At 46.8% G+C, this 23820-nt stretch overlaps 1 protein-coding gene across 1 annotated transcript in view; it reads right to left on the bottom strand.

The window, feature by feature from the left end:
- CRTAP (cartilage associated protein) overlaps positions 1–22310 on the bottom strand; it is a 40513-nt gene extending 18203 nt beyond the window's left edge. Inside the window, exons 1-4 of the mRNA XM_013973428.2 lie at positions 21568–22310; positions 17620–17769; positions 12083–12254; positions 7489–7617 (exon numbers count right to left, since the gene is read on the bottom strand). Of these exons, the coding sequence (XP_013828882.2) occupies positions 7489–7617; positions 12083–12254; positions 17620–17769; positions 21568–22038 (922 nt within the window). The 5' untranslated portion in view covers positions 22039–22310. The remainder of the gene's footprint in view (positions 1–7488; positions 7618–12082; positions 12255–17619; positions 17770–21567) is intronic.

The raw sequence follows: 23820 nt of genomic DNA, 5'->3' as shown, positions 1-23820 counted from the left end.
GCTGCGGCACGCGTGTACGACGGAATGTCACTCAGCCAAAAGAGAGACAGCGACACCACTGGGACCCACGTGGATGGACCCAGACGTGCTCATCTGCAGTGAAGTCAGTCAGACTGAGAAGTACACGTGTCTGTGTCATGTGGGACCATCTACAGGTGGAATCTGAAAACTGACACAAACGAATTCACATATGCAGAACAAAGACACTCACAGGGTTACAAAACAAACATATGATGCCCAAAGAGGAAATCAGGGCAGGAGGGATGAATTAGGAGGCTGGGATCAACATACATACTCTCATATACATGAAACAGATAATCTAGAAAGACCTATTATATAGCACAGGGAACTGCACTCAACACTCTGTGATATAAGGGAAGAGGATAAAAAAAAAAAAAATCCACAACTGAATCAAGATGCTGTATACCTAAAACATATCCAATAGTAAAATTCTACTCCATCTAAGATAAAATATTTAAAAACCCAGTGCCTGCCATATTCCCCTAGGGCCTGGGGGACCTGAGCAGGCGAGGGTCTGAAGACTGGACTCTCCGGGGGCTGAGGGAGCTGGGAGCTGTGTGGTAGCAAAGCAGCACCCCTTGGATCTGCAGTCCCTGGAATCCTACCCATTAGACCATAATCTCCAGATCCAGGCGGCTCATTAAAAGCCACAGGAAGCGCAGTGCACCTAAAGACTGGTGAGCTCTTCAAGAGCTTGGAAAAGTCACCTGGTCCCTCCCCATGTCCTGGGGTTCCTACCACCAGCCTCCGACGACAGCACCCTTAGCGCTGCGGTTTTTCAGGGGCTGGGATTTCTCCGTGGGGTAAAAGGGTTAGGGAAGAAGGAATGAAACACAAGCGCTGGGAGTTTCTTCCGGCACATTCCGCTCTCCTTGACAACTCCGGAAGGCGACTTTTCTGAGGCTCTGGCTGCCCAGGTAAACCAGACCTGGGTGTGAAGAAGTGCTGCCTCCTTGTGGCCGGTCCTTTTTACTACAGCTTTAAAACACCCTGCGGGGCTGCAAATGACACCTGCCTTCAAGAAATGCCCTGGGGTAGATCACAGGGAAAAAAAGTCAAAACAAGGTCTACTTTCAAGAAGCCTGCTTCAAAATGTAAATTTAACTCTTACTGTTTGAAACAATAACGTATGAAAAAGACGCAATGCTCTAAACTAGACAAATGTGAATCACGGAGGTACCAACACACACATCCGGATAGCGATCAGCAAAACATCCACAAACAGTAAATTCAGAGACAGGGTGGAGCAAAGAGAACCTTCCTACAAGGTCTTGTGAATGTGAATTGGTAACAGGAACTCTGGAGAACACCGTGAGGGTCTTTCAAAACTACTGAATAAAAATAGAGCGGGCATATGATTTGGCCACCCCACTCCTGGGTGTACAAGTGGAGAAAACTGAATTTCAGAAGACACGTGCACCCCAACATTCAGTGCAGCACTGCTTACAACATCCCAGGGATGGAAGCCTCCGCAGTGTCCATCGTTAGCAGGAAATGACGTGGCCCATGTATACAATGGAACATTATTCAGCCATAAGAAAGGAGAGATGGTGAAGGACAGCGAAGCCTGGTGTGCTGAAGTCCACAGAGGCACGAAGGGTCGGACACGACCGAGCGGCGGAACAATAAGAAAGGATGAAATGATGCCGCTGGCAGACATCTGGATGGGCCTAGCCATGATCACACGGAGTGAAGCAACTTGGACTGAGAAAGATGAGCATCGTATGAGATCACTTACAGTTGGAACCCAAAAACTGGCAGAAATGGATTCGTTTATGTAACACAAGGAGACTCTCAGAGTTTCAAAACAAACATGACTTCCAAAGGGCAAATTAGGGTGGGAAGGATGAACTAGGAGGTTGGGATTAATAGATACACTCTCATATACGTGATACAGAGGGTCAAAAAGGACTTCCTGGATAGCCGAGGAAATTGTGCAACACTCTAACAACCCTCAAGAGAAAAGGATCCAAAAAACAATACATCTATGTGTATGTGTACCAGTGAGTCAAGTTGCTGTACACCTCAAACACAACGCTGTAAGTCCACATAAACTAACATTACATAAAAAGGAAAAGCAGGGCCGACCATACTGCCCTCAGGCCGTGGGGGCCCGGGCTGGTGTCACATCCCCGAAGCCTGAGAGGCTTGGGTCCCAAGACTGGCCTCCCTCGGGGCTGAGGGAGCCGGGAACTACGTGCCGTCAAAGCAGCGCCCCTTGGACCTGTAGGGCCTGGTCCCCTCCAGATGGGACCACGAGCTCCAGATGCAGGCAGGCTCTTCAGAAGCTACGTGAAGCCCAGGGCACCCAACGACTGGTGGAACTTCTGGGCTGGAGGAGCTCGCTAACCAGTCTCCTGGATGTGTCCTGGTGAGGGAACTCGGTACCAGTCTCAGGTGACAGCACCCTCGGCAGAGAGGTTTTGCAGGGGGCTGGGATTTCTCCGTGGGGTGAAGGGTAAGCAGGGGTAGAATGAAAGAGACACAGCCCCTGGGCATTTCTTCTCCCACAGGGCGCTCTCCTTGACAACCCAGGAACAGGCTTTCCCCAGGCTGTGTCTGCCCAGGTGACCAGACGGGGTGTGACGTAGTGCTGCCACCTTGTGGCCTCGTCCCACAACTACAACTTATTTAATTTAAAGAAACCTTGCGTGTGGACCCTTTCTATTCACTAACCCTGTGGGGCTGGAAATGACACTTGCCCTCAAGAAATGGTGGCTCGAAAATAAAGCATCTGCCTGCAGTGCAGGAGACCCGGGTTCGATCCCTGGGTTGGGAAGATCCCCTGGAGAAGGCAATGGCAACCCACTCCAGTATTCTTGCCTGGAGAATCCCATGGACAGAGGAGCCTGGCAGGCTACAGTCCACAGGGTTGCAAAGAGTCTGGACAAGACTGAAAGACTTCACTTTCTTTCTTTCTTTCTCAAGAAATGACCTGGGGTAGGGCAAAAAAAATCAAGACATGGCCAACTTTCAAAAAGCCAATTTCAAGAGGTACCTTTCACTCAGATGGTTTAAAAAAAAAAAAAAAAACAGTGGAAAAGATGCTCCACAAGGCTATTGTTAGAAAAATGCAAGTATGACCTGCAAGGAGATATCACTTCACACCAGTCAGAATGGCCATCAGCAAAACGTCTAGAAACAATAAATGTGGAGGTAGCATGGGACACAGAAAACCCTCCTACGCTGCCGTCTGGGATGTAAATTGTTAAGAGGCACTCTGGAGAACAGTATGGAGTTTCTTCAAAAACCTAAAAATAGAGCTGGGATATGATCCCACCACCCCACTCCTGCGTGAATACCAAAGAAAACCAGAATTCTGAAAGACTCATGCACCCCTATGCTTAGTGCAGCCCTGTTCACAATAGCCAAGACATGGAAGCCATCACAGTGTCCATCGGCAGACGAACAGAAAAGATGCGGCTCAAGCATACAATGGAATATTACTCAGCCATAAAAAAGGGCGAAATGGTGCCACTGGTAGCCACATGGATGGACCCAGATACGATCAAAATAGTGAAGGAGGTCTGACTGAGAAACACAAACATCGCATGATTGCTTACCGTCAGAATCTAAAAATTCATACAAACGAATTAATTTGTGCATCACAAAGAGACTCAGAGTTAAAAAACAAACGTATGATTCCCAAAGAAGAAATTAGGGTGGTAGTGATGAATTAGGATGTTGGGATTAACAGATACAAGAAAAGGACCTATTGTACAGTACACAGAAGCCTGCCCGACATTCTGTAACATCTTATACAGGAAAAGGATCTGAAAAACAGCTTAACTGAATCAAGTTGCTATACAGCTAAAGCACAACACTGTCAATCTAAAAAAAAAAGCAGTGCTTACCACATCCCCTCAGGCCTTGGGGCCCTGGGCTGGCGCCACTTCCCTGGGGCCTGAGCAGGCTTTGGTCTCAAGGTTGAATTCTCATGGGGCTGAAGGAGCTGGGGAGGATGAGCCAAAGAGACCTTCGGACCTGTGGTGCCAAGTCTGCCTCAGATGGGACCACAATCCAGATTCAGCCAGCCCCTTGAAAAGCTGTTCCAGGTCCAGTGCACCCACAGACTGGTGGACCGCTGGGCTGGAAGAGCTTGGAAAAGTCTCCACGTGAACTGGTGGCTGGGTCCCGACTCCAGCCTCCCTCAGTCAGTCATCCCACCTCTGGACAACCGCACCCTCAGCCCAGCCCTTTTGCAGGGGCTGGGATTTCTTCGTAATGTGAAAGGTCAGTGGGAAAAAGGAATGAGACACAAGCCTCAGGCCATTTCTTCTCCTATGTTCAGCTCTCCTGGACAACCCAGGAAAACTGGTTTAAGGCTCTGGATGCCCAGGTAACCAGACCTGAGTATGAAGAAGTGCTGCCCCCTTGTGGCCACTTCCCATAACTACAACTTTAAAACCCTTGGTTACAGACACTTCCTGGGCTTCCCTGGTGGCTCAGAGGATAAACATATCTGCCTGCAAGGCAGGAGACTGGGGTTCGATTCCTGGGTTGGGAAGATCCGCTGGGGGAGGGAATGACAACCGACTCCAGTATTCTTGCCTGGAGAATTCTATGCACAGAGGAATCCGACAGGCTACAGTCCACGTGGTTGCAAAGAGTCAGACACGATTGAGCAACTCACACACACACGGACACTTGCTATTCACAAGTCTGTGGGGCTGGAAATGACATCTGCCCGCAAGAAGTGTCCTGGTGTGGGTCTCGGAAAAAGAATTCAAAACAGGGCTGACTTTCAAGAAGCCAATTTTAAGAGTTACATTTCTCTCACAGTGCTTACTCATATTCCCGAAAACAAAGATTTCTTGCAGAGCAGCAATAAATGCTGAAAATCTCGTTTTTTCAGCTCCTTTGCCCTTGTCAGTTTCTGATAAGCTCGGTGGTTTTTAGAGCAAGTAAAGGTTTCAGAGGCGTGACCAGTGAGTTGCCAGAGCCTGGACGTGTCCAGTACAGTGCTGAACTCCAGTGTTCTGGCGTGTTGCCACTGAACCCAGCCTGCTCAGTGGTTGGAAGAGCCAAGTTTCAATGTCCATCACAATTAGCTCAGTGAAGTGCTGGCACAGCCTCTCATGAAAATGAAACAAAAACACCAGCTGTATTTTCATCCAACAGAACATGTAGAAACTAAACCCAAGATCGGCAATGTGTTGATAAATGTTTGAATTGGGTGATAGTCACCCCTAGTCCATTGGGCTTCCCTGGTAAAGAACCTACCTGCCAATACAGGAGAGACAATAGACCAGGTTTGATCCCTGGGTCAGGAAGACCCCCTGGAGGGGAGCATGGCAACCCACTCCAGAATTCTGCTTGAGAATCCCATGGACAGAGGAGCCTGGCAGGCTACAGTCCACAGGGTCACAGAGAGTCAGACACGACTGAAGCAACTTAGGACGCACCCCCTCGTTTATTATACCATCCTTTCTAATATGTTTTTCAATCTTCAGAAATAAAAGAAAAGTACATAATTTTCTGTAATTCTCATTAAAATAAGATTTTTCCGAGTGTGGATAAATATAAGCCAGTAGTTAAATCTGGGGTCGGGTGAGAGGGAGCAGGGAGATTAGAATGGGTGACGTGCTTGACGTTTTTCTGTATATCTCTGCGATGTTTAGTTTATTGCACTAAACCTATACTACAAGCCTTTTTAGGGAAAAAAAAAACAAACAAACAGTTACCTTAAACGGGGGGAAAAAAAAAAAACAGTTACCTTAAACTAAGTACTTATTTTTAAAAAGAAGGCTCTTCATAAGCAAAGACATTGTCCAGCAGAAGACCGCCCCTCCACACTAGAATGCAGCCAACAGATATTTGCTGGAACATGCTGTGAACTCGGTGCTGCCCGGTAGGGAAGCGTGTCCACACATTACACAGAAGTAGACTCTTGTTCTCGCTGCTAAAGAATCCTTTACCAGACAGTTTATGCCAGGCTGACAGTGGCAGATAAACTCACCCTTCCCTCCACGAAAGGGGGCATGAGAAAGACACCTCTCTAAACCAGTCCTCGGCCCTTCCCTCCACGAAAGGGGCACGAGAAAGACACCTCTCTAAAACAGTCCTCGGCATCCTGCTGGTCTCAGAAATGTCCCAACCACGGGCCATTTCGGGCCGTTTCTTTGCGCATTTAGATGGCGTTCAGGCTGGTGAAGATCAGGTTCACTGCTGAGAGAGGCAGTTACCTTCCTCAGAAAAACATGGTGTAAATGTCAGTATCAGAGACTTTTTAGGAACAAAGGAATCATCTTGATTAGCAGCAAAAGTTTAAATTTTTTAGTTAAAAAATTAAAATAGAGAAAGAGAGAGGGAACGAAGCAAAATTTTCCCCTTTCCTTTCTTCCCCTTTTTTGACCTTCCGCAGGCAAGGCCTCTGGTGTGTCCTGGAGAGGAGACGAGGTGGGATTACCAGGTAGGTGGGCAGGTGTCTGCTGTGGGCAGAGGGAACTCCGCAAAGAACAAGATGCTCACAGCGGGGGAGGAGGGCTGTGGAAGCCAAAGTCACCTGTCAGTCCTCCAAGACATCCCTGAGGCCCCATGACCAGCCACCCGAGTCTGAAAGACAGCCTCGGGGAAGCTAGTCAGACTCCTGCCCACAGACCAGATATATCATCAGGAGAGCAGAGTCTTCCCTATAGCAAATGACCCTAGCAACGTCCCATGCTCATCACTGAACCGCCAGGGCACACGCTGCTCAAGCAAGTGGCCCCCAGCAATCTTGGTTACAGGGAAAGAAGGGAAGGCAGGAAATTGGTGCTTTGAAGTCTGAATTCCTCTCTCTCCCCCATGTGAGCCCTTTGTCCGTCTGGAAGGTTCTGATTGAGAAACTCCAAGTTCAAAGCAGGATCAACTGCAATGATCTTAGGGTTAAGAGTCTGAAAAGGTCAATGGTGTGGAGGAAGGGAAAGAATGATATATACAGTGGTGGGGGTTTAATCGCTCAGTTGTGTCCGACTCTTCTGCAACCCCATGGACCATAGCCCACTAGGCTCCTCTAAGTCCGTGGGATTTTCCAGGCAAGAATACCGGAGTGGGTTGCCATTTCCTCCTCCAGGGACTCTTTCCCACTCAGGGATAGAAACTGCATCTCTTGCCTCTCCTGCATTGCAGACAAATTTTTTACCACTGAGCTATCAGGGAAGCCATTGGGAATTTCTAAAAGGAATTCCCTTGCAGTCCAGTGGTTAGGACTCCACATTTCCACTACAGGGTGTTCCATTCCTGATCAGGGAACTAGGATCCTGCAAGCTGCATGGAGCAGTCAAAAAAAAAAAAAGATTAATAAACAAAAACACCAGTTATATAGAGTTTGGAATTCACACTGTGCCAGTGTGTGAATTCCATAAGCATTCCACATCTACCAACTCGTTTAATCCTCAAGACAATCTTACAAGGTTAGTACTCTCCACTGAGGTGGAAGCTGAGTCTTAGTACCTTACCCAGATTGCCTAGAAGATGAGTACTTACGTTTATAGTAAGCGAACTGCAAATAATGATACATGGTGGCCACAAATTTCTCCACTGGATATCCTCCTATGACGGGGGTGAGGTTCTCCTCACACTGCATTTTGCATTCCAGGACCTCCACATAATGATCTGAAAGAAGACACAGATTTTCAGGCAATGCATCCATTATTTTCCTTATGCCACTTCTGCCCCACCCCCAAAACAATTAAGGCCAAAATGATCATGATAAAATGATAAAAGTAAAATATTTGCACCACTTATGATAAAGGGCCAAAATCTTTAATACATGAAGCATGCTAAATCAATAGGAAAAAGACAAATGCTCGCTATAAAAATAGCCAAAAAGATGCTAACAGAAATTATAAAAGGGGCTAATAAACACTGTGAAAAGACCTTAACCTTCTGTGTAATTAAGAAATCCTAAAATAATGTAAGCTATTAAATTGGCAAAATGTTTAAAAGTTGACAACACCCAGTGTTAGGGAGAGAATATCAAGATTCAGTCTCATATTTTGTTGGTAGGAGCAAAAAAGGAACAATATTTTTGGAGAACAATTTGACAAAATTTATCAAAGTTAAAATACACATATTCTCTAACCAAGTAGTCTCCTTCTGGGAAAATTTTCTTTAGACTTGGGCACACATAAGCAAACAAACTTGAAAGTAACCCAAATGCCAATCAGTAGGATGGTGATTAAGAAGTTATGGTACATACAAACAACAGAATCCACACAGGTTTTAAAAGAGTCAGTTCAGTCACTCGGTCGTGTCCGACTCTTTGCGACCCCATGAATCGCAGCACGCCAGGCCTCCCTGTCCATCACCAACTCCCGGAGTTCAACCAAACTCATGTCCATCGAGTCGGTGATGCCATCCAGCCACCTCATCCTCTGTCGTCCCCTTCTCCTCCTGCCCCCAATCCCTCCCAGCATCAGGGTCTTTTCCAGTGAGTCAGCTCTCTGCATGAGGTGGCCAAATACAGTCACATAGAAAGATGTGAAGACTGCATTTCCCAGCCACCCTTGCAGTTCAGCTGGGGCCATATGACTAACTGAGCCAATGAAATGTGGACAGTTAACAACGGATGGATACTACTTCTGGGGCTGGTCCCTAAATCCAGCGTGGTCCTCAGCCCTTCCCTTTCCTCCTTTCAGAGTCCAGCATGATGGTACACATTTTGCCAGCAAGACTGTGGAGGAGTAGGCACTCTCCCTGGTTGGTAGGAATACAAAACAGTACCTTAAAATACCAAATAATTTACTGAAACATTCACCCTGAACCATCATTCCCACTGATGCTGACTTTGCAAACACATTTCCATACTTAGCAAACAACAACAACAACAAAGAAACCCACTAAAATTCCCCAGTACAGTAGTAGATATAATACCAAAAGACTGAAAGAAAGTGAAAGTCGCTCAGTCGTGTTTGACTCTTTGCGACCCCGTGGGCTATACAGTCCATGGAATTCTCCAGGCCAGAACACTGGAGTGGGTAGCCTTTCCCTTCTCCAGGGGATCTTCCCAACCCAGGGATCGAATCCAGGTCTCCCACCTTGTAGGTGGATTCTTTATCAGCTGAGCCACCAGGGAAACCCAAGCAAAAGATTGGAGCCGCCCAAACGTCTACCAGACGGTTGAATAAACAGTAGCACACTCCTCCCCGGACCCTCAACGGAGTACTCAGCAGTATGAGAAGAATGACACAATCTCTACCTGCTAGTTAGGATACACTGTTAAGTGGAAAAAGCATAAGACAGAATAGTGTGTAATGTAGGGTATGTATTCTGTATGGAAGAAGCAGGCACAAAAATAAAGGGGAAAGTGGTTTTATTCCTTTATAGGAATAAAAAGATTCAGGCAAGAATTCTCAACACTATGCTTAATCAGCGCATGGTCAGGGGTGAGAAGGTGGAGAATATAGAGAATCTGATGCATAGCAAGTTGTCCTAGTCTGGAAGCATCTGTCCGTGAATTATTAATTTCAATAGTAACTATATTGGGGACTGGAAAGCACTTCTCTTTCTAGCCAGGACCTAACTGAGAAAGCAGGAGACGTTTTTCACATTATATCCCTTCGTCTTTCACATGCGATAGTATGCGCTTATATTAACTATCAAAAATAAAGTCTGAGATTAAGTATTAATCCAGGGTAACCCCCTCAGGTGAGACACTATTTCATGGGTTAAGAGGTGAGACCACAGTCAGAACACCTGGGTCTAAATCCTAGCCCTTCCCCTGAGGACAAGAAGCACTGGGCTTGGGAGGTGGGGGAAAAAATCAGGAGTTTGGGATTAAGAGATACACACTGCCATGTATAAATCAGGTAAACAAAGACCTCCCATATATATAGGGGGGCTTCCCCAGGGGCTCGGCTGGTGACGAGGCCGCCTGTCAATGCAGGAGAGGCAAGAAGCAAGGGTTTGATCCCTGGGTGGGGAAGAGCCGCAGGAGAAAGAAATGGCAACCCACTCCAGTACTCTTGCCTGGAGAATCCCATGGACAGAGGAGCCTGGCGGGCTACAGTCCATCGGGTCACAAAAAGTCAGACATGACCGAGCAGGCACACCAGGCACTGTATACATAGCACAAGGAACCCTGCCCAATATCTCGTAATAACCTATAATGGAAATTATATCTGGAAAAAATGTGTGTGTGCATATGTATACCTGAACCACTTTGCTGTACACTTGAAACTAACGCAGCATTGCAAATTAACTACACTTCAATTTTCTTTTTTTTTTTTTTGCCAAGCTGGGAGTCTTGTTTCCTGACCAGGCATTGAACCTGTACCCTCAGTAGCAAAAAATGCTGAGTCCTAACCATTGGACCACTGGGGAGGTCCTGGGGACTAGTGTTTAATGGGTACAGTTTCAGTCTGAGAAGATGAAAAAGTTCTGCAGATGGATGCCGATGATGGCCACACAGCAATGTGAAAGATTAAGAAACTAACTGAGTGCAATGTGTGGACTTTATTTTGAACCTGATTCAAACCAACAAATTATAAATGTAAGGGACACACACACATATTTATGTCATTTCTAAGACGACTGGGACATTGGATATTTGATGATGAGATCAAGGAACTGTTGTTATAATTCTTTTAGGTATAATAGTTTGGCGGTTATGTTTAAAAAAAAAAAAAGAGTTCTTATCTTTTAGAGGTATCTATTGAAACAAAACAAACGAAATGAGGGAACACCTGGGATTTGCTTTAAAATAACGTGAGAGGGAAGAGGGGGGTTTTCAGATGCCACTCTGCCATGAGTTGACAATAGTGAAGCTGAGTCATGGTAAGTGGGCTTTCTTCACACTCTCCTGTATTTTGTGTATGCTTGAAATATTCCACAATAAAAACGTTTTGTTATGAAAAATAAAGGTACTCTGTAAAAAGAGTTCCATAGGCAAAAATTTACTAAACAATAACAACAAACCACCATCCTGGACTCAATAACTAAAACAGCAGACAACCCTCAGACCAATTCCAGACTTATCTGACCTGGGGCCCCTTCCTGCAAGGGGCAGTTTGAGGGTCTGTGTTCCCAAACCACTTAAAGGCATCTCTTGGCCATTTCCTATCCTCTGGAGCACTGCTGCCCACTAATGGGTAAAGAAAATCCCTAGGGCTATTTATGTGTTTTCAATTTTCTTTTTCTTGTTTTGGCCAAGCCTGAAGGAATGCAGGATCTTAGTTCCTTGACCAGGATCAGAATTGAACTGGTGCCCGCTGAAGGGGAAGCTCAGCATCTTAACCACTGGACCACCAGGGAAGACCTCAATGTTCTTTCTTTACTCTCTCTTGTGCTTTCCAAACTTCCTAAAATAAGCATGCATTATTTTATCATCAGGAAATGTTTTCTTTTTTCCCCAAAAGTTACCTTGTGGATATGTGTTAGTCACTCAGTCGTGTCTGACTCTTTGTGACCCCATGGACTGTAGACCACCAGGCTCCTTTGCCCATGGAATTTTCCAGGCAAGAGTACTGGAGTGGGTTGCCATTTCATTCTGCAGGGGATCTGTCTGACTCAGGGATGGAATCTGGGTCTCCTGCACTGCAGGCAGATCCTTTACCGTCTGAGCCACCAAAGTTGCCTTAGTGATCACTAATCATACTCTTCACTCTTGGGGAAGGAAATGGCTACCCACTCCAGTATTCTTGCCTGGGAACTTCCACAGACACAGGAACCTGGCGGGCTACAGTGCATGGAGTCGCAGAGTCGGACATGACTTAGTGATCGAGCATGCAGACTCTGCTTGCTGAGAAATTGCCATAATCAAAGTTATCTCCCTAAGCTGAGGTGTGAGATGCTTTGGGACTCAATTTTATTTTTCTACAAGCCTGTGGGAATCTGCAGTCAAGTAGGACTGATGAAACAGACCTTCTCCACAGGCCTGTGTCTGGACACCATACTCACTGTTCCTCTAGAAGCTCCAGCCAAGTCCGAGGCTAATCCATGTCTGTGGCAGCCACCCCAGTTAACCCACTCTCATTTACGCTCAAAAGTTCCTCAGAGGCCACCCGAGTCCCCTAGAAGGCATGTAGAACTCATAGGGGCAGCCGTGTCCTTTATGTCGAGGATACAACCCACTACCAACCTGCGATGGAAAGATAGAAATCCTTGAAGTCCCTGATCTCCCGGGAGCCCTCACAGGCAGCGAGACATTCATAGAAGGCCTTGAAGAAGTCAGGAAGGGCCAGCTCCATGTCGGTGATGCACGTTCTCCAGTTCTCGCCATTGTAGGCCCGCACGGCTCGGATGAACAGGCTCTGGAATCAGCGAAAAGTCTACACATAAAAAATGCTGGAGAAGGTGTAGAGGAAAGGGAGGGATGTCGATTGGGGCAGCCACTATGGAGAACATACGACGTATGGAGGTTCCTTAAAACACTAAAAATAGAGCTACCATATGATCCTGCCATCCCATTCCTGGATGTATGTTCAGAAAAGAATGAAGACTCCAATTCTAAAAGACACATACACCACTATGTTCATAGCAGCACTATTTACAATAATCAAGATGTGGAAGCAGCCTAAGTGTCCATCAGCAGATGAATGGATAAAGATGTGGTGCATATATAAATATATTAAAAAGAATGAAATAATGCCACTTGCAGCAATGTCGATGGACCTAGAGATTATCGTGCTGAATGAAGTCAGACAAAGACAAGTATCATATGATCCCACTTATATGTGCGATCTAAAAAAATGATACAAATGAGCTTATATACAAAACAGAAGTACAATCACAGACAGAGAAACAAACTTATGGTTACCAAGGGGGAAAGGGACCAGGAGGGATATATAGGGAATTTGGGGTTAACAGTTAAACCATACTACTATATACTGGGTTGGGCAAAAAGTTCATTTGGGTTTTTCCATAAGATCTTATAAAATATAAAATGGATAAATAAGGATCTACTGTATAGCAGAGGGAACTATACTCAATACTTTGTAATAACCTATAACAGAAAAGAATCTGAATATATATATACGTATATATTTATATATATATGTTCAGTTCAGTTCAGTCGCTCAATCGTGTCCGACTCTTTGCGACCCCATGAATCACAGCACGCCAGGCCTCCCTGTCTGTCACCAACTCCCGGAGTTCACTCAGATTCACGTCCATCGAGTCAGTGACACCATCCAGCCATCTCATCCTCAGTCGTCCCCTTCTCCTCCTGCCCCCTATCCCTCCCAGCATCAGAGTCTTTTCCAATGAGTCAACTCTTCACATCAGGTGGCCAAAGTACTGGAGTTTCAGCTTTAGCATCATTCCCTCCAAAGAAATCCCAGGGCTGATCTCCTTCAGAATGGACTGGTTGGATCTCCTTGCAGTCCAAGGGACTCCCAAGAGTCTTCTCCAACACCACAGTTCAAAAGCATCAATTCTTCGGCGCTCAGCCTTCACAGTCCAACTCTCACATCCATACATGACCACAGGAAAAACCATAGCCTTGACTAGATGGACCTTAGTCGGCAAAGTAATGTCTCTGCTTTTGAATATGCTATCTAGGTTGGTCATAACTTTTCTTCCAAGGAGTAAGCATCTTTTAATTTCATGGCTGCAGTCACCATCTGCAGTGATTTTGGAGCCCCCCAAAAATAAAGTCTGACACTGTTTCTACTGTTTCCCCATCTATTTCCCTTGAAGTGATGGGACCAGATGCCATGATTTTCATTTTCTGAATGTTGAGCTTTAAACCAACTTTTTCACTCTCCTCTTTCACTTTCATCAAGAGGCTTTTTAGTTCCTCTTCACTTTCTGCCATAAGGGTGGGGTCATCTGCATATCTGAGGTTATTGATATTTCTCCTGGCAATCTTGATTCCAGCTTGTGCTTCTTCCAGTCCAGCGTTTCTCATGATGTACTCTGCATAGAAGTTAAGTAAGCAGGGTGACAATATACAGCCTTGACGTACTCCTTTTCCTATGTGGAACCAGTCTGTTGTTCCATGTCCAGTTCTAACTGTTGCTTCCTGACCTGCATACAGGTTTCTTAAGAGGTAGGTCAGGTGGTCTGGTATTCTCATCTCTCTCAGAATTTTCCACAGTTTATTGTGATCCATACAGTCAAAGGCTTTGGCATATATCTATGTACACGTATGTATAACTGAATCACTCTTCAGTACACCTGACACATTGTAAATCAATCAAAAACAAAACAAAAAAACAGGCTCTGAAAATCCGAGAGAAGTCAAGGAAGGTCCAGACATGAAGAGAGACAGACTTGTCCTCCCAAAAGGAAGCAGATTATCATGAAACTTGACTCTCATTAACTCCAGACAAACCATGCTCACTCTTTTTTCTTAATGAAAAAAATTTTTTTTACAATGTTGTGCCGGTTTCTGCCATACAATAAGGCAAATCAGCCATAATTATACATACATCCTCTCCCTCTCTAGCCTCCCTCCCTCCCCCATTCCATCCACCCAGGTCATCACAGAGCACCAGACTGGGTTCCCTGTGCTACACAGCAACTTCTCCCCAGCTAGGAAGGCAATCAGTGACTTACCTACATCTAGATTTTTCTACCCTGTTCACAGTGGTACAGTTATTTTATTTAACTCAAAAACTAGCAGATGTTTGATAATAAAATCAAGTTTGAATCAAGGAAAAAAGGAAAATACTGGGGACAGAAACCAGAGCAGTGGCTGCCAGGGGTCAGGGGCAAAGGCATGACTGCAAAGGGGTATGACGGAAATTTAAAACAATTTTTTTTTATGCAGGAGCTTTTTAGGGGAGAAGAACATGTCTGTATGATTGTGGTGGTAGTTGTATGACTGCACACATTTGTCAAAACTCACTGAATTATGCACTTAAAATTAGAAGATTAGTTTTAAATAAATTATACCTCCATAAAGCTGATTTTAAAAATCAATTCATATGGCAAAACCAATACAGTATTCTAAAGTAAAATAAAGTAAAAATTAAAAATAAAATTAAAAAAAAACAGGTTCAGAAAAAAAAAAAAAGAATTACAATAGCAAAATACATGAGTCAGAGTTGTGACAAGAATAATATAGGGAATATAGCCACCTCATAGGAAAAGAAATCAGATGTGTGTTTACCAGAGTCATGGATTGGGGAAGAATGGGAATTTGATGAAGGCAATCAATAGGTATAAATTTCCAGTTATAAAATAAATAGTAGGGATATAATTTACATGATAAATAAAATTGACACTGCTTTATGTTAAATATGGAAGTTAGGGAGACAGTAACTCCTAAAAGCTCTTAGGAAAAGGGAAAAAGAAAAAAAAAATCTTTTTACTTCTGTATATAAAATGATGAGTGTTCATTAAACTTATTGTGATAATCATTTTATGATGTATGTAAATAAAATCATTACCCTTAAAAAATTTTTTTTAATTAAAAAAAATAAAAATCAATTCAAGGAAAAGATAAGCTAAAGCAAGCGTCAGACACCCCTTGCCCTAACAGCAAAGTATAAACTAGGAGTTTCCACGTATCTGCATGAGTTCCTGGGTAGGGCAGCCACACGCCACCCAGAGGAAACATCAAGGAATTCCTGCTACCTGTTGCCTCTACCAGGTACCAGGAATAACTAGGGCTGAGGAAGCAGCTTCATCTTCACCAGAAATAAGTAGAGATCTTGGACACAGGCAGAAACCTGCTAACTTGGAGGGGCCAGGACAGGTCTTGAAATAAACATGCGGCTCTCCTTTGGGAGTTTTGTTTTCAGCTGCTCTGGATGGAGGGTATTTGAGGGTCATCCCTGGGACCTGGAATTTTCACCCAACTTAGAGCCTAAGGTTAGGAAGGTGGATCTCCTTGTATCTCCTGGGCAGGCAACATCCCCTGGAAGCAAGACAGGCAAAGAACTGAAGCTTTGCCTGGAGATGGATGGGGGGTGGGGGGAAGGGGAGTGTGGGGCAGGGGAAGCAGAAATAGCAGACCGCTGGCTCTGCAGAAATGGCAGGTGGCAGCAGAGAGAGAGCCCTGCAGAGGGCCTTCCCTGGTGGTCCAGTACTTAAGAACCTGCCTTCCAATGCAGGGGACAGGGGTTCCACCCCTGGTCAGGGAACTAAGATCCCACATGCCCAAGTCTGTGTGCCACAGCTACTGAGCCTGCATGCCCCAGAAGCTGCAAGCTACAATGAAAGATTCCGACGCAGCCAAACAAATAAAAGCAAACAAACAAAGCTCTACAGAGAGAGGATGCCCCTAAGCACAGTGCAATGACCACACGCACACAACTCTTTTCCCTGAACCCAGTGAACAATAACAGGGAAGAACATAAAAAGGGGTCAATTCTTCTCACAGGAGATCAGGAAACGAGCAAGCAGCAGACGAGAGATTCAACAACTTCTGGAAAGACAGAGAGCCGAATGATCAGAGAGGAGGGTCCTCACGGGAGGTGAGCTATACAACCGATAGACGCCTGCAGGCACCAGCGACCACAGAGGCTGGCATGAGGTGCGGGATGGAACGCTGGGCTGAGAGTCTGAACCTAGCTGTTGGAGCCCGGCTTCCCCTGCCAGCAGCTATCTGCTCCCCTAAGGGACCACGCCTTCCAAGTCTGTTCTAGAGATTCTACCCATAAAGGCTGAAGGCCCAGGGAGCGGGCACAGCAGTCAAGCTGAGGTGTGGGCTGACACCCAGGAACAGGTGAGGCCTCCAACTCAGCCGTGAGACCGCCATCCCTCTCCCCAGACTGGCTCTCAGACACTCCGCCAGCCCTGCAGAAGGCTGGGGAATTCTTCCCTGGAAACCAGATGGGCTCCAGAAAAGAGACTTTGCCCACGATGTTTGAGGGTCACCGCTGGCGAAAAAGTGAGCTTGCAGTCTGGTCCCACGATGGGAAACCCTAGAGTCAGACCTGAAGCTCTAGGAGCTCCGGTGGGCAATTCCAACCCATCCCTCTGTTTTCAACCCCTGCTCCTGCCCCACTGGTACCACACACCTGGAGCCCAGACACGACAGGCCCCCAGCAGCAAATGCTCTGGACTCGTCCTCTTCTTCCTGTCCGCGCTCATTCCCCTCAGAACTCCCCTCTGCAGATGCACAGACGCAAATATCCTGTAATCTGTCGAGTCTGTCCTCCTAGAACCTTATTCCCCTTCCATCTTGAGATATGTGCTGTGTGTGTGTATAAAAATACATGTTTCCTAGCTGCATTAGAGATGGAGACCTACTTCCTGTTTCTTCTGTTCTTAGTCATTTTCAGATGATTTTCAAGACCCATTTTTATACCATCTTAAAACTGAATGATCAAATGCCCACATTTCTAAAATGTAGCATTTAAAGGAAAAAAAAGTGACTTTAAAATCACTACGCAATGTAAAATTGCATTCTTAAATGGATCAACTTGGTGTTAAAAAAGCAACAATTTTTTCTTCTTTTTTTAATTTTTTGGCCATACCGCACACCATGTGGAATCCAGTTCCCTGACCAGGGATCAAACCTGCACCCCCTGCATTAGCAGTACGAGGTCTTAACCACTAGACCACCAGGGAAATCCCAAGGCAGTCATTTCTATTGTCATAATACTCATTAAATGTCATCAAAAATCACTTTATCAGTCCTTCAGTGTCAATAGCTGTTCACTAAGATAGACTTCTTCAAAAATTCACACTGCAACTAACCACTGTGTAAAAACCCAAATGTACCTCGTACGACTTGGTTTCCAAGTCTTTAATGTAGTCCTCGGCATCAGGCAGGCTCTTGTAATAAGCCATGTTTCTCTTCATCATCTCGTCATCAGGATGCTTCAGTAGAAAGGTGTGAGCAGCTGCAATGGCTTTCGGAAGATTATTTGCCTAAAGTCCAGAGAGGAGAGAAAAGCGCTGCTCAGTGGGTGGTGAGCGTGATTTCTGTAAAACAAGAATGTCTGTTCAGTCCTTAGGCAATTTTGTGTTTCTACACAGTGTTTCCAGCTAAGGGCTCAGTGATTTCCAAGGCCCAGCATACCTGGTCCAGCCACAAGGTATGAGCGTTCATTCCCTATGGGTGAGCCGATGTACCCTCTGTGCCTGCCCTGATCTACTCTGCCGTCTCCACCCTGCCCTGCCCAGGAGGCTGGCGTACGGGCTGTCCCTGTGGACTCCCTTGCCCTCCAGCTTTCAGTGGGTTCAGCCCCAACAGGTGCCCAACAGGAGACTGAAGGAAGGGAAGAGAATAAGGCTGCTCTGTTTTCGTCCTGGCTCCTTCCCTGCAAGGTCGCTCCCTTAATTGAAGGTCACAGCCCTTAGTGGAGGGTCTCTCCAGCTAGTCTCTCTCCATCCACGTAACCCCTTCTGGCCTGGGAGGTGGGTCACACCCCACTGTCACTAGCTTTTGTAGTAACCGCCTTATTCATAAGTATTCCTCCAGTTACCCCGTATGACTATAACACATTTTTTCTGCCAGAACCTTGACGGATAAATCAATATTTTCCTGGGTCTCTCACAGAACCTCTGTTTCATCTTCCCGAGGACCCCCACCACCTCCTCATTCACTCACCCATTCACTCAGCAAATATTTGTTGAGAGCCTCTACAGGACAGGTGCTGTTCTAGGAAGTGAGTCTTGAGGGGTTGGGAGGAAGATCCCTGCCTATACATGTGAGTCCTCCCTTTCCCCACGACCTCAATCAAGAGACTCTTAAATATATATATATACATGTGAAAGTCACTCAGTCATGTGTGACTCCTGGCAACCCCATGGACTATACAGTCCATGGAATTCTCCAGGCCAGAATACTGGAATGGGTAGCCTTCTCCAGGGTATCTTTCCAACCCAGGGATTGAACCCAGGTCTCCCGCCTTGCAGGCAGATTCTTTACCAGCTGAACCACCAGAGAAGCCCAAGAATACTGGAATGCGTAGCCTATCCCTTCTCCAGGGGAACTTCCCAACCCAGAAATCGAACCGGGGTCTCCTGCATTGCAGGCAGATTCTTTACCAGCTGAGTTATCAAGGTATATATTTATCAGGGTATATAAGTACACATACTTATTTAATGAATTGATTTGGCTGTGCTGGGTCTTAGTTGCAGCATGTGGGGTCTAGTTTCCTAACCAGGGATCAAACCCAGTCTCTCTATATTGGGAGTGAGAAGTCTTAACCCCTGGATCACGAGCCTCTTTTATGTCATCCTGTCTTCTGCATTCTTGGCAGCTGGCAGAGTTCTCAGGACAAGGCAGGACTTGGTAAGTACCAGTGACATGGACAGGACATCACGACTACATTATATTTTCATGAAATTAATTCATGTTTCCCTCTCTTTCCCCCTCCCTCTCTTCTCCCCATTTGGTGGTGATCAGCTGATTCTGAGTCTCACTGCCTCGGGGGAGGTCAGGACATAGAAGTATGACCAGAGCCCTTGTACTCCTTAGAGAACTTGGCAAGTATGTGAAGAAGAGGAAATTGAGAGAGGGAAGTGCAGGAAGAAGCTGACTGGCCTGGAAGAAGAAGACAGAGGGAGGATTTCCCTGTCGGTTCCAGACCCGAGGTTCCACTGCAGGGGATATGGGTTCCATCCCTGGTTGGGGAACTAAGATCCAGCATGCCATGCCACATGGCCAAAAAAAGAAAAAACAAACCCAAGGAGGAGGAAGAGGAATCCTCTCGGCTAGAAAAAACTCCCTCCTTGGGGTCTGCAGGGGCAGCAAGGCCTGTGGCCCTTGATCCTCAGGTTTGGTACCTGCAGGCAGAGCCCAGAAGTCTTCAGGGAAGAAGGAGGTGCCATGAGGTGAGTGAAAAGGCTCGCAGAAAGGGACAGGGACACCTCCCTGTGTGGACACGCGAGCAGCAAACAGAGGGCCCCTCCCCACCATGGATGTCATGGCCCCTCCACGCCCCAAAACCACAGCACAATTTGGGGGAGGGAGGCGCGGGAACCCACCCATACATGTGCAGGGAGGCTCCTTCAGCCAATCCAGAGGGACCCTCGGGGGCAGGAATTAGGGAATTCTGTTCGGGGAGAGAAAATAAAGGGATATTTGGCACGGTCTGGATTTCTGAGAATCAAAGGGCAGCAAATAGCCTGGGCAGAAACTGCCCCTGAAACGCGAGCCTAGTCATTTGGAGATAATGGCAGAGCCTGCCCTGGAGTGGCGGGTGGTGATAAGGACAGACTTGCAGATGTCCGTGTTGATGTCTGAGGAATGCCATCTAGTGGCCTGGAGTGGGACTGTCTCCCTGTACCGCCTCCGCCCCCGGGCCCCTCGCCTCCTCTTCGGCCCCTCCCTCCCCCCAACCCCCCTAGACTCCTGTGGAAGCGCACAGCCCTAACCACCTGACCGCCGTGGAATTCCCTTTACTGACTTCAAGTAAGTGATGTCACAAGACCTGTAAATGGTTTTGAAGAGAAGTTATGAATTTTCTAGCCTTTGCGGATGCCACGATGGACGAAACCCCTGCCTTCCGGTCACCCTGAATTAACTGTTCCTCCCCTTTTGCCTCGGTCCACATTCATCCCTGTTTTAAAGAAATCAGAGCTTCCATTATACTCCAGGTTTAAAAATAAAACGTTTCCCCCTTGATTATGTGACTCAAATTTGGCTCATACTGTATGTGCCAAAAGCTTTACAAAAAAGAGGATTAAATGAGTCTTTTTCAGAGTAAAAATATAGTGCTTGTATGAGTCAGCCATCATTTCTGAGTCCCGGAAATGTATTAATCTCATCCCTGGTCTATTTTAAAACTGTTTGTGTTTTTTTTTTTTTTTTTTTTTTGCTAGGACAAACATTCACTAATCTGATACTTTATATAAAGCTGTAGCAGCCATAGAAATAACCCAGTTTTCCTCCTATTTAGGGTTTTGTGCTAATTTATGGCCCATACGAATGCAACATACACGTGGACCCGTTTCAGAGAGATACGAAAAGCAGATCTTGCAGCCCAAAGACACAGAGTTTACCAAATCGTTCTCCAATAAAGTGGAAACAGCTTTAAGAGGGCTCTCTTGGCAAAACCCACTGAAGACCCGCCAAGCTAAAGCGTCTTTATCCAGTTAACAGGGAATTCAGCCCATTCTTAAAACTTCAGGGTCCCCCGTGTAAGGACCTAGAGGGTAGACAATTGCAATTTGTGGCTATTTTTAGCCAGCAATCACAGACCGGATGCAGAGTCACAAAAAGGAGGAAGACAACCGCGTTACACTGTAGATGAAAGCCAGCGAAGAGCGCCAGCCCTGAGGAATCACAGCGCTCAGGTTCTCCTCCTCCAGGCAGGCAAGTGTCCTTCCAAGGAGCCCTGCCCTTTTAAGTTCCTCTTTAAAAGAGACTGACCGGTTCCGCCCTACTCACTTGAGAAAAGTGATTTGATGCTATCTACTAAAAACAGAAGTCTGTCTTCAAATAACACTGTGCTAGTCGTTAGATATACATCCTCTGCCTCAGAACCACCCGTCAAGAAAAGTATTTTTCATCTTTATCTATGAAATAGAATACGAGGAAGAGGATCTGAAGGCCTCCCTTAGCGACGCTGAGTGCGAGAGAAGTAGGTCTAGAAAGGGCGGTGAGACCGGGCCCAGGACGCAGGCACCAGGCAGGGGTCTAGGGGCGGGCCTAGGCGCGGTGGGCGGGGCCTAGGCTCGGGGCGGGACCTAGGCGTAGGGCGGGGCGAGCGGACTTGCCTTGAAGTAGGCGAACTGCAGGAACTTGTAAGGCTCTCGGCGCTGGAAGTCCGCCAGTACTTCGCGGCTGGGTTGCGACTGGCGGAAGGCCGGCAGGCCCTGCTTGCAGCGTTTGAGGCAGTGCGCGCGGCGCAGCAGGCCCCCGAAGAGACGCAACTCCGGGTAGCGCGCGAGGCCGGCGGCTGGCTCGGGCTGCGGCGCTGCGCTGCAGTTGCGGTGGCAGAAGGCCTCGCTGTCCCGTAGCAGGCGGTGCAGCCGCAGGCTGATCTCCAAGTAGCCCACGCTCTCCGTCCAGTGCTCGCTGCTGTACTGGTCCAGCGCGTGCCGGTAGGCCGACTCGAGCGGCATCAGCTCGTCCCGCGGGAAGCTGCGGAAGCTGTAGCGCTCGTACTGGGCGCGCCCCGAGTGCAGCGCGCATACCACGCATAGCAGCGCCAGCAGCGCCGCGGCCGCCCGGCGCCCCGGCCCCATCGCTCCAGGCGGAAGGAAGGAAAGAGAGGAGAAAGAAGGAAAGGAAAAGGGAGCCGAACGCTGAAGAGGCGGAGACGCCAGCCTCAGGCCCGCCCCGTCCGGCCGCCCCTCCCCACCCAGCCGGGGGGTCCGGGCGAAGCTGCGCGTACGGGGAGGGTGTCCTAGGGAGGCGCGCTGCCCTCTAGTTTCTGCGAGTCTAACATTTGATCCCCCGCTCCGCTGATCGCTCCTTTAGAGAAGGCGGTCTGGAAGCCAGATGAATCAGCGCTGCTTAGACTTTAGAATCATTTAGAGGACTTTTGAAAAACGCAGATTCACAAGTGACTCCAGAGTTTCTCTTTCACCAAATCTGGCTGAGATGGGGATCTGAGGGTTTGCAGTTCTAACCAGCATTCTAGTGAGGCTAATCCTGCGGGTCCACGGCCTACACTTTGATGACCGCGAACGACCTTACATTTCAGTGAGAGAGAGAGACAGTGCATATACAAAATTAATAAGGATGTCGGTGGCACTTTGTAAACTACTGATCAAGTTGAAGATGCACACACCTTATGATCGCGATTCCACACTTCAGAATACGCTCGAGAAACTTGTATGTGTGCATCAAAAGATGTGGATGGAATGTTAAAGGCAGTACTGTTATTTTATTATTACTAAATTTTTTGGCCGCACCGCTCGACTTTCAGGGATCTTAGCTCCCCGACCACAGGGCACACCCGTCCCAGCAGTGGGAGCGCCAAGTCCTAGCCAGTGGACCGCCAGTGATTAAGTCCCAGCATTGTAATTTTAATTACTTAAATTTTTTATTTTTAAATAATTTACAAAAAATTGCAAGGATAGTACATGCAACTCCTATATATCCTTTATACACATCCACAAATGAATAACTTTTGCCACATTTCTTTTTCTGAATCATTTGAGAGAAGATTGCATACATCAGGCCATTTACCCTTTAATCTTTTAGTATGTATGTCCTAGGAACCAAAACTCTCTGTGTGTGCTCAGTCGTGTTTGACTCTTTGCAATCCCACGGACTGTAGCCTGCCAGGCTCCTCTGTCCATAGGACAAGGCAAGAATACTGGAGTGGGTGGCCATTTCCTTCTCCAGGGGATCTTCCCGACCCAGGAATTGAACCCATGTCTCCTGCATCGGCAGGCGGATTCTTTACCACTGCCCCACCTGGGAATGAAACTACAATGCTCAAATTCATTAATGATCAAACTCACTAATCTATATCCCCTATTCCAGTTTTGTCAGCTAACAATGTCTTTTACGGGCTTCCCTTGTGGCTCCACAGTAAAGACTCTGCCTGTAACACAGGAGTTGTGGGAGGTGCACTGGTGGCCCAGTGGTAAAAAAATCTGCCTCCCAATGCAGGAGACATAAGGGAGGTGGATTCAATCCCAACTGTTGTTGTTTGATCCAAACATGTATAGAGCACGTGTGTAAACGTGTATAGCATGTTTTCCCCCTGGGCAGGAAACAGTCCAATATCATGTACTGTATCTAGTTGTTTATTCTATCTAATGTTCTAGAATCTGAACCTTCAGATTTTATTGTTATGCTGTTGACACTAAGTACAGGCCAAAACAACAGTGAGATCCACCACACGCCTATGAGAATGGCCAAAATTCAAAACACTGACAGCGCCAAATGCTGACAAGGAGGCAGAGCAACAAGAACTCGGTTCCTCGCTGGTGGGAATGTCAAACGGTACAGTCACTTTGGAGAGACAGTCTGGCCGTTTCTACCAAACTAGACATGCCCTGCCATACCATCCA

Source organism: Capra hircus, chromosome 22 (assembly GCF_001704415.2).
Source record: "Capra hircus breed San Clemente chromosome 22, ASM170441v1, whole genome shotgun sequence".
NCBI classification, from domain to species: Eukaryota; Metazoa; Chordata; class Mammalia; order Artiodactyla; family Bovidae; genus Capra; species Capra hircus.
Note: the sequence above shows the minus strand (reverse complement) of the source record. Positions and strands in the feature narration are given on the sequence as shown.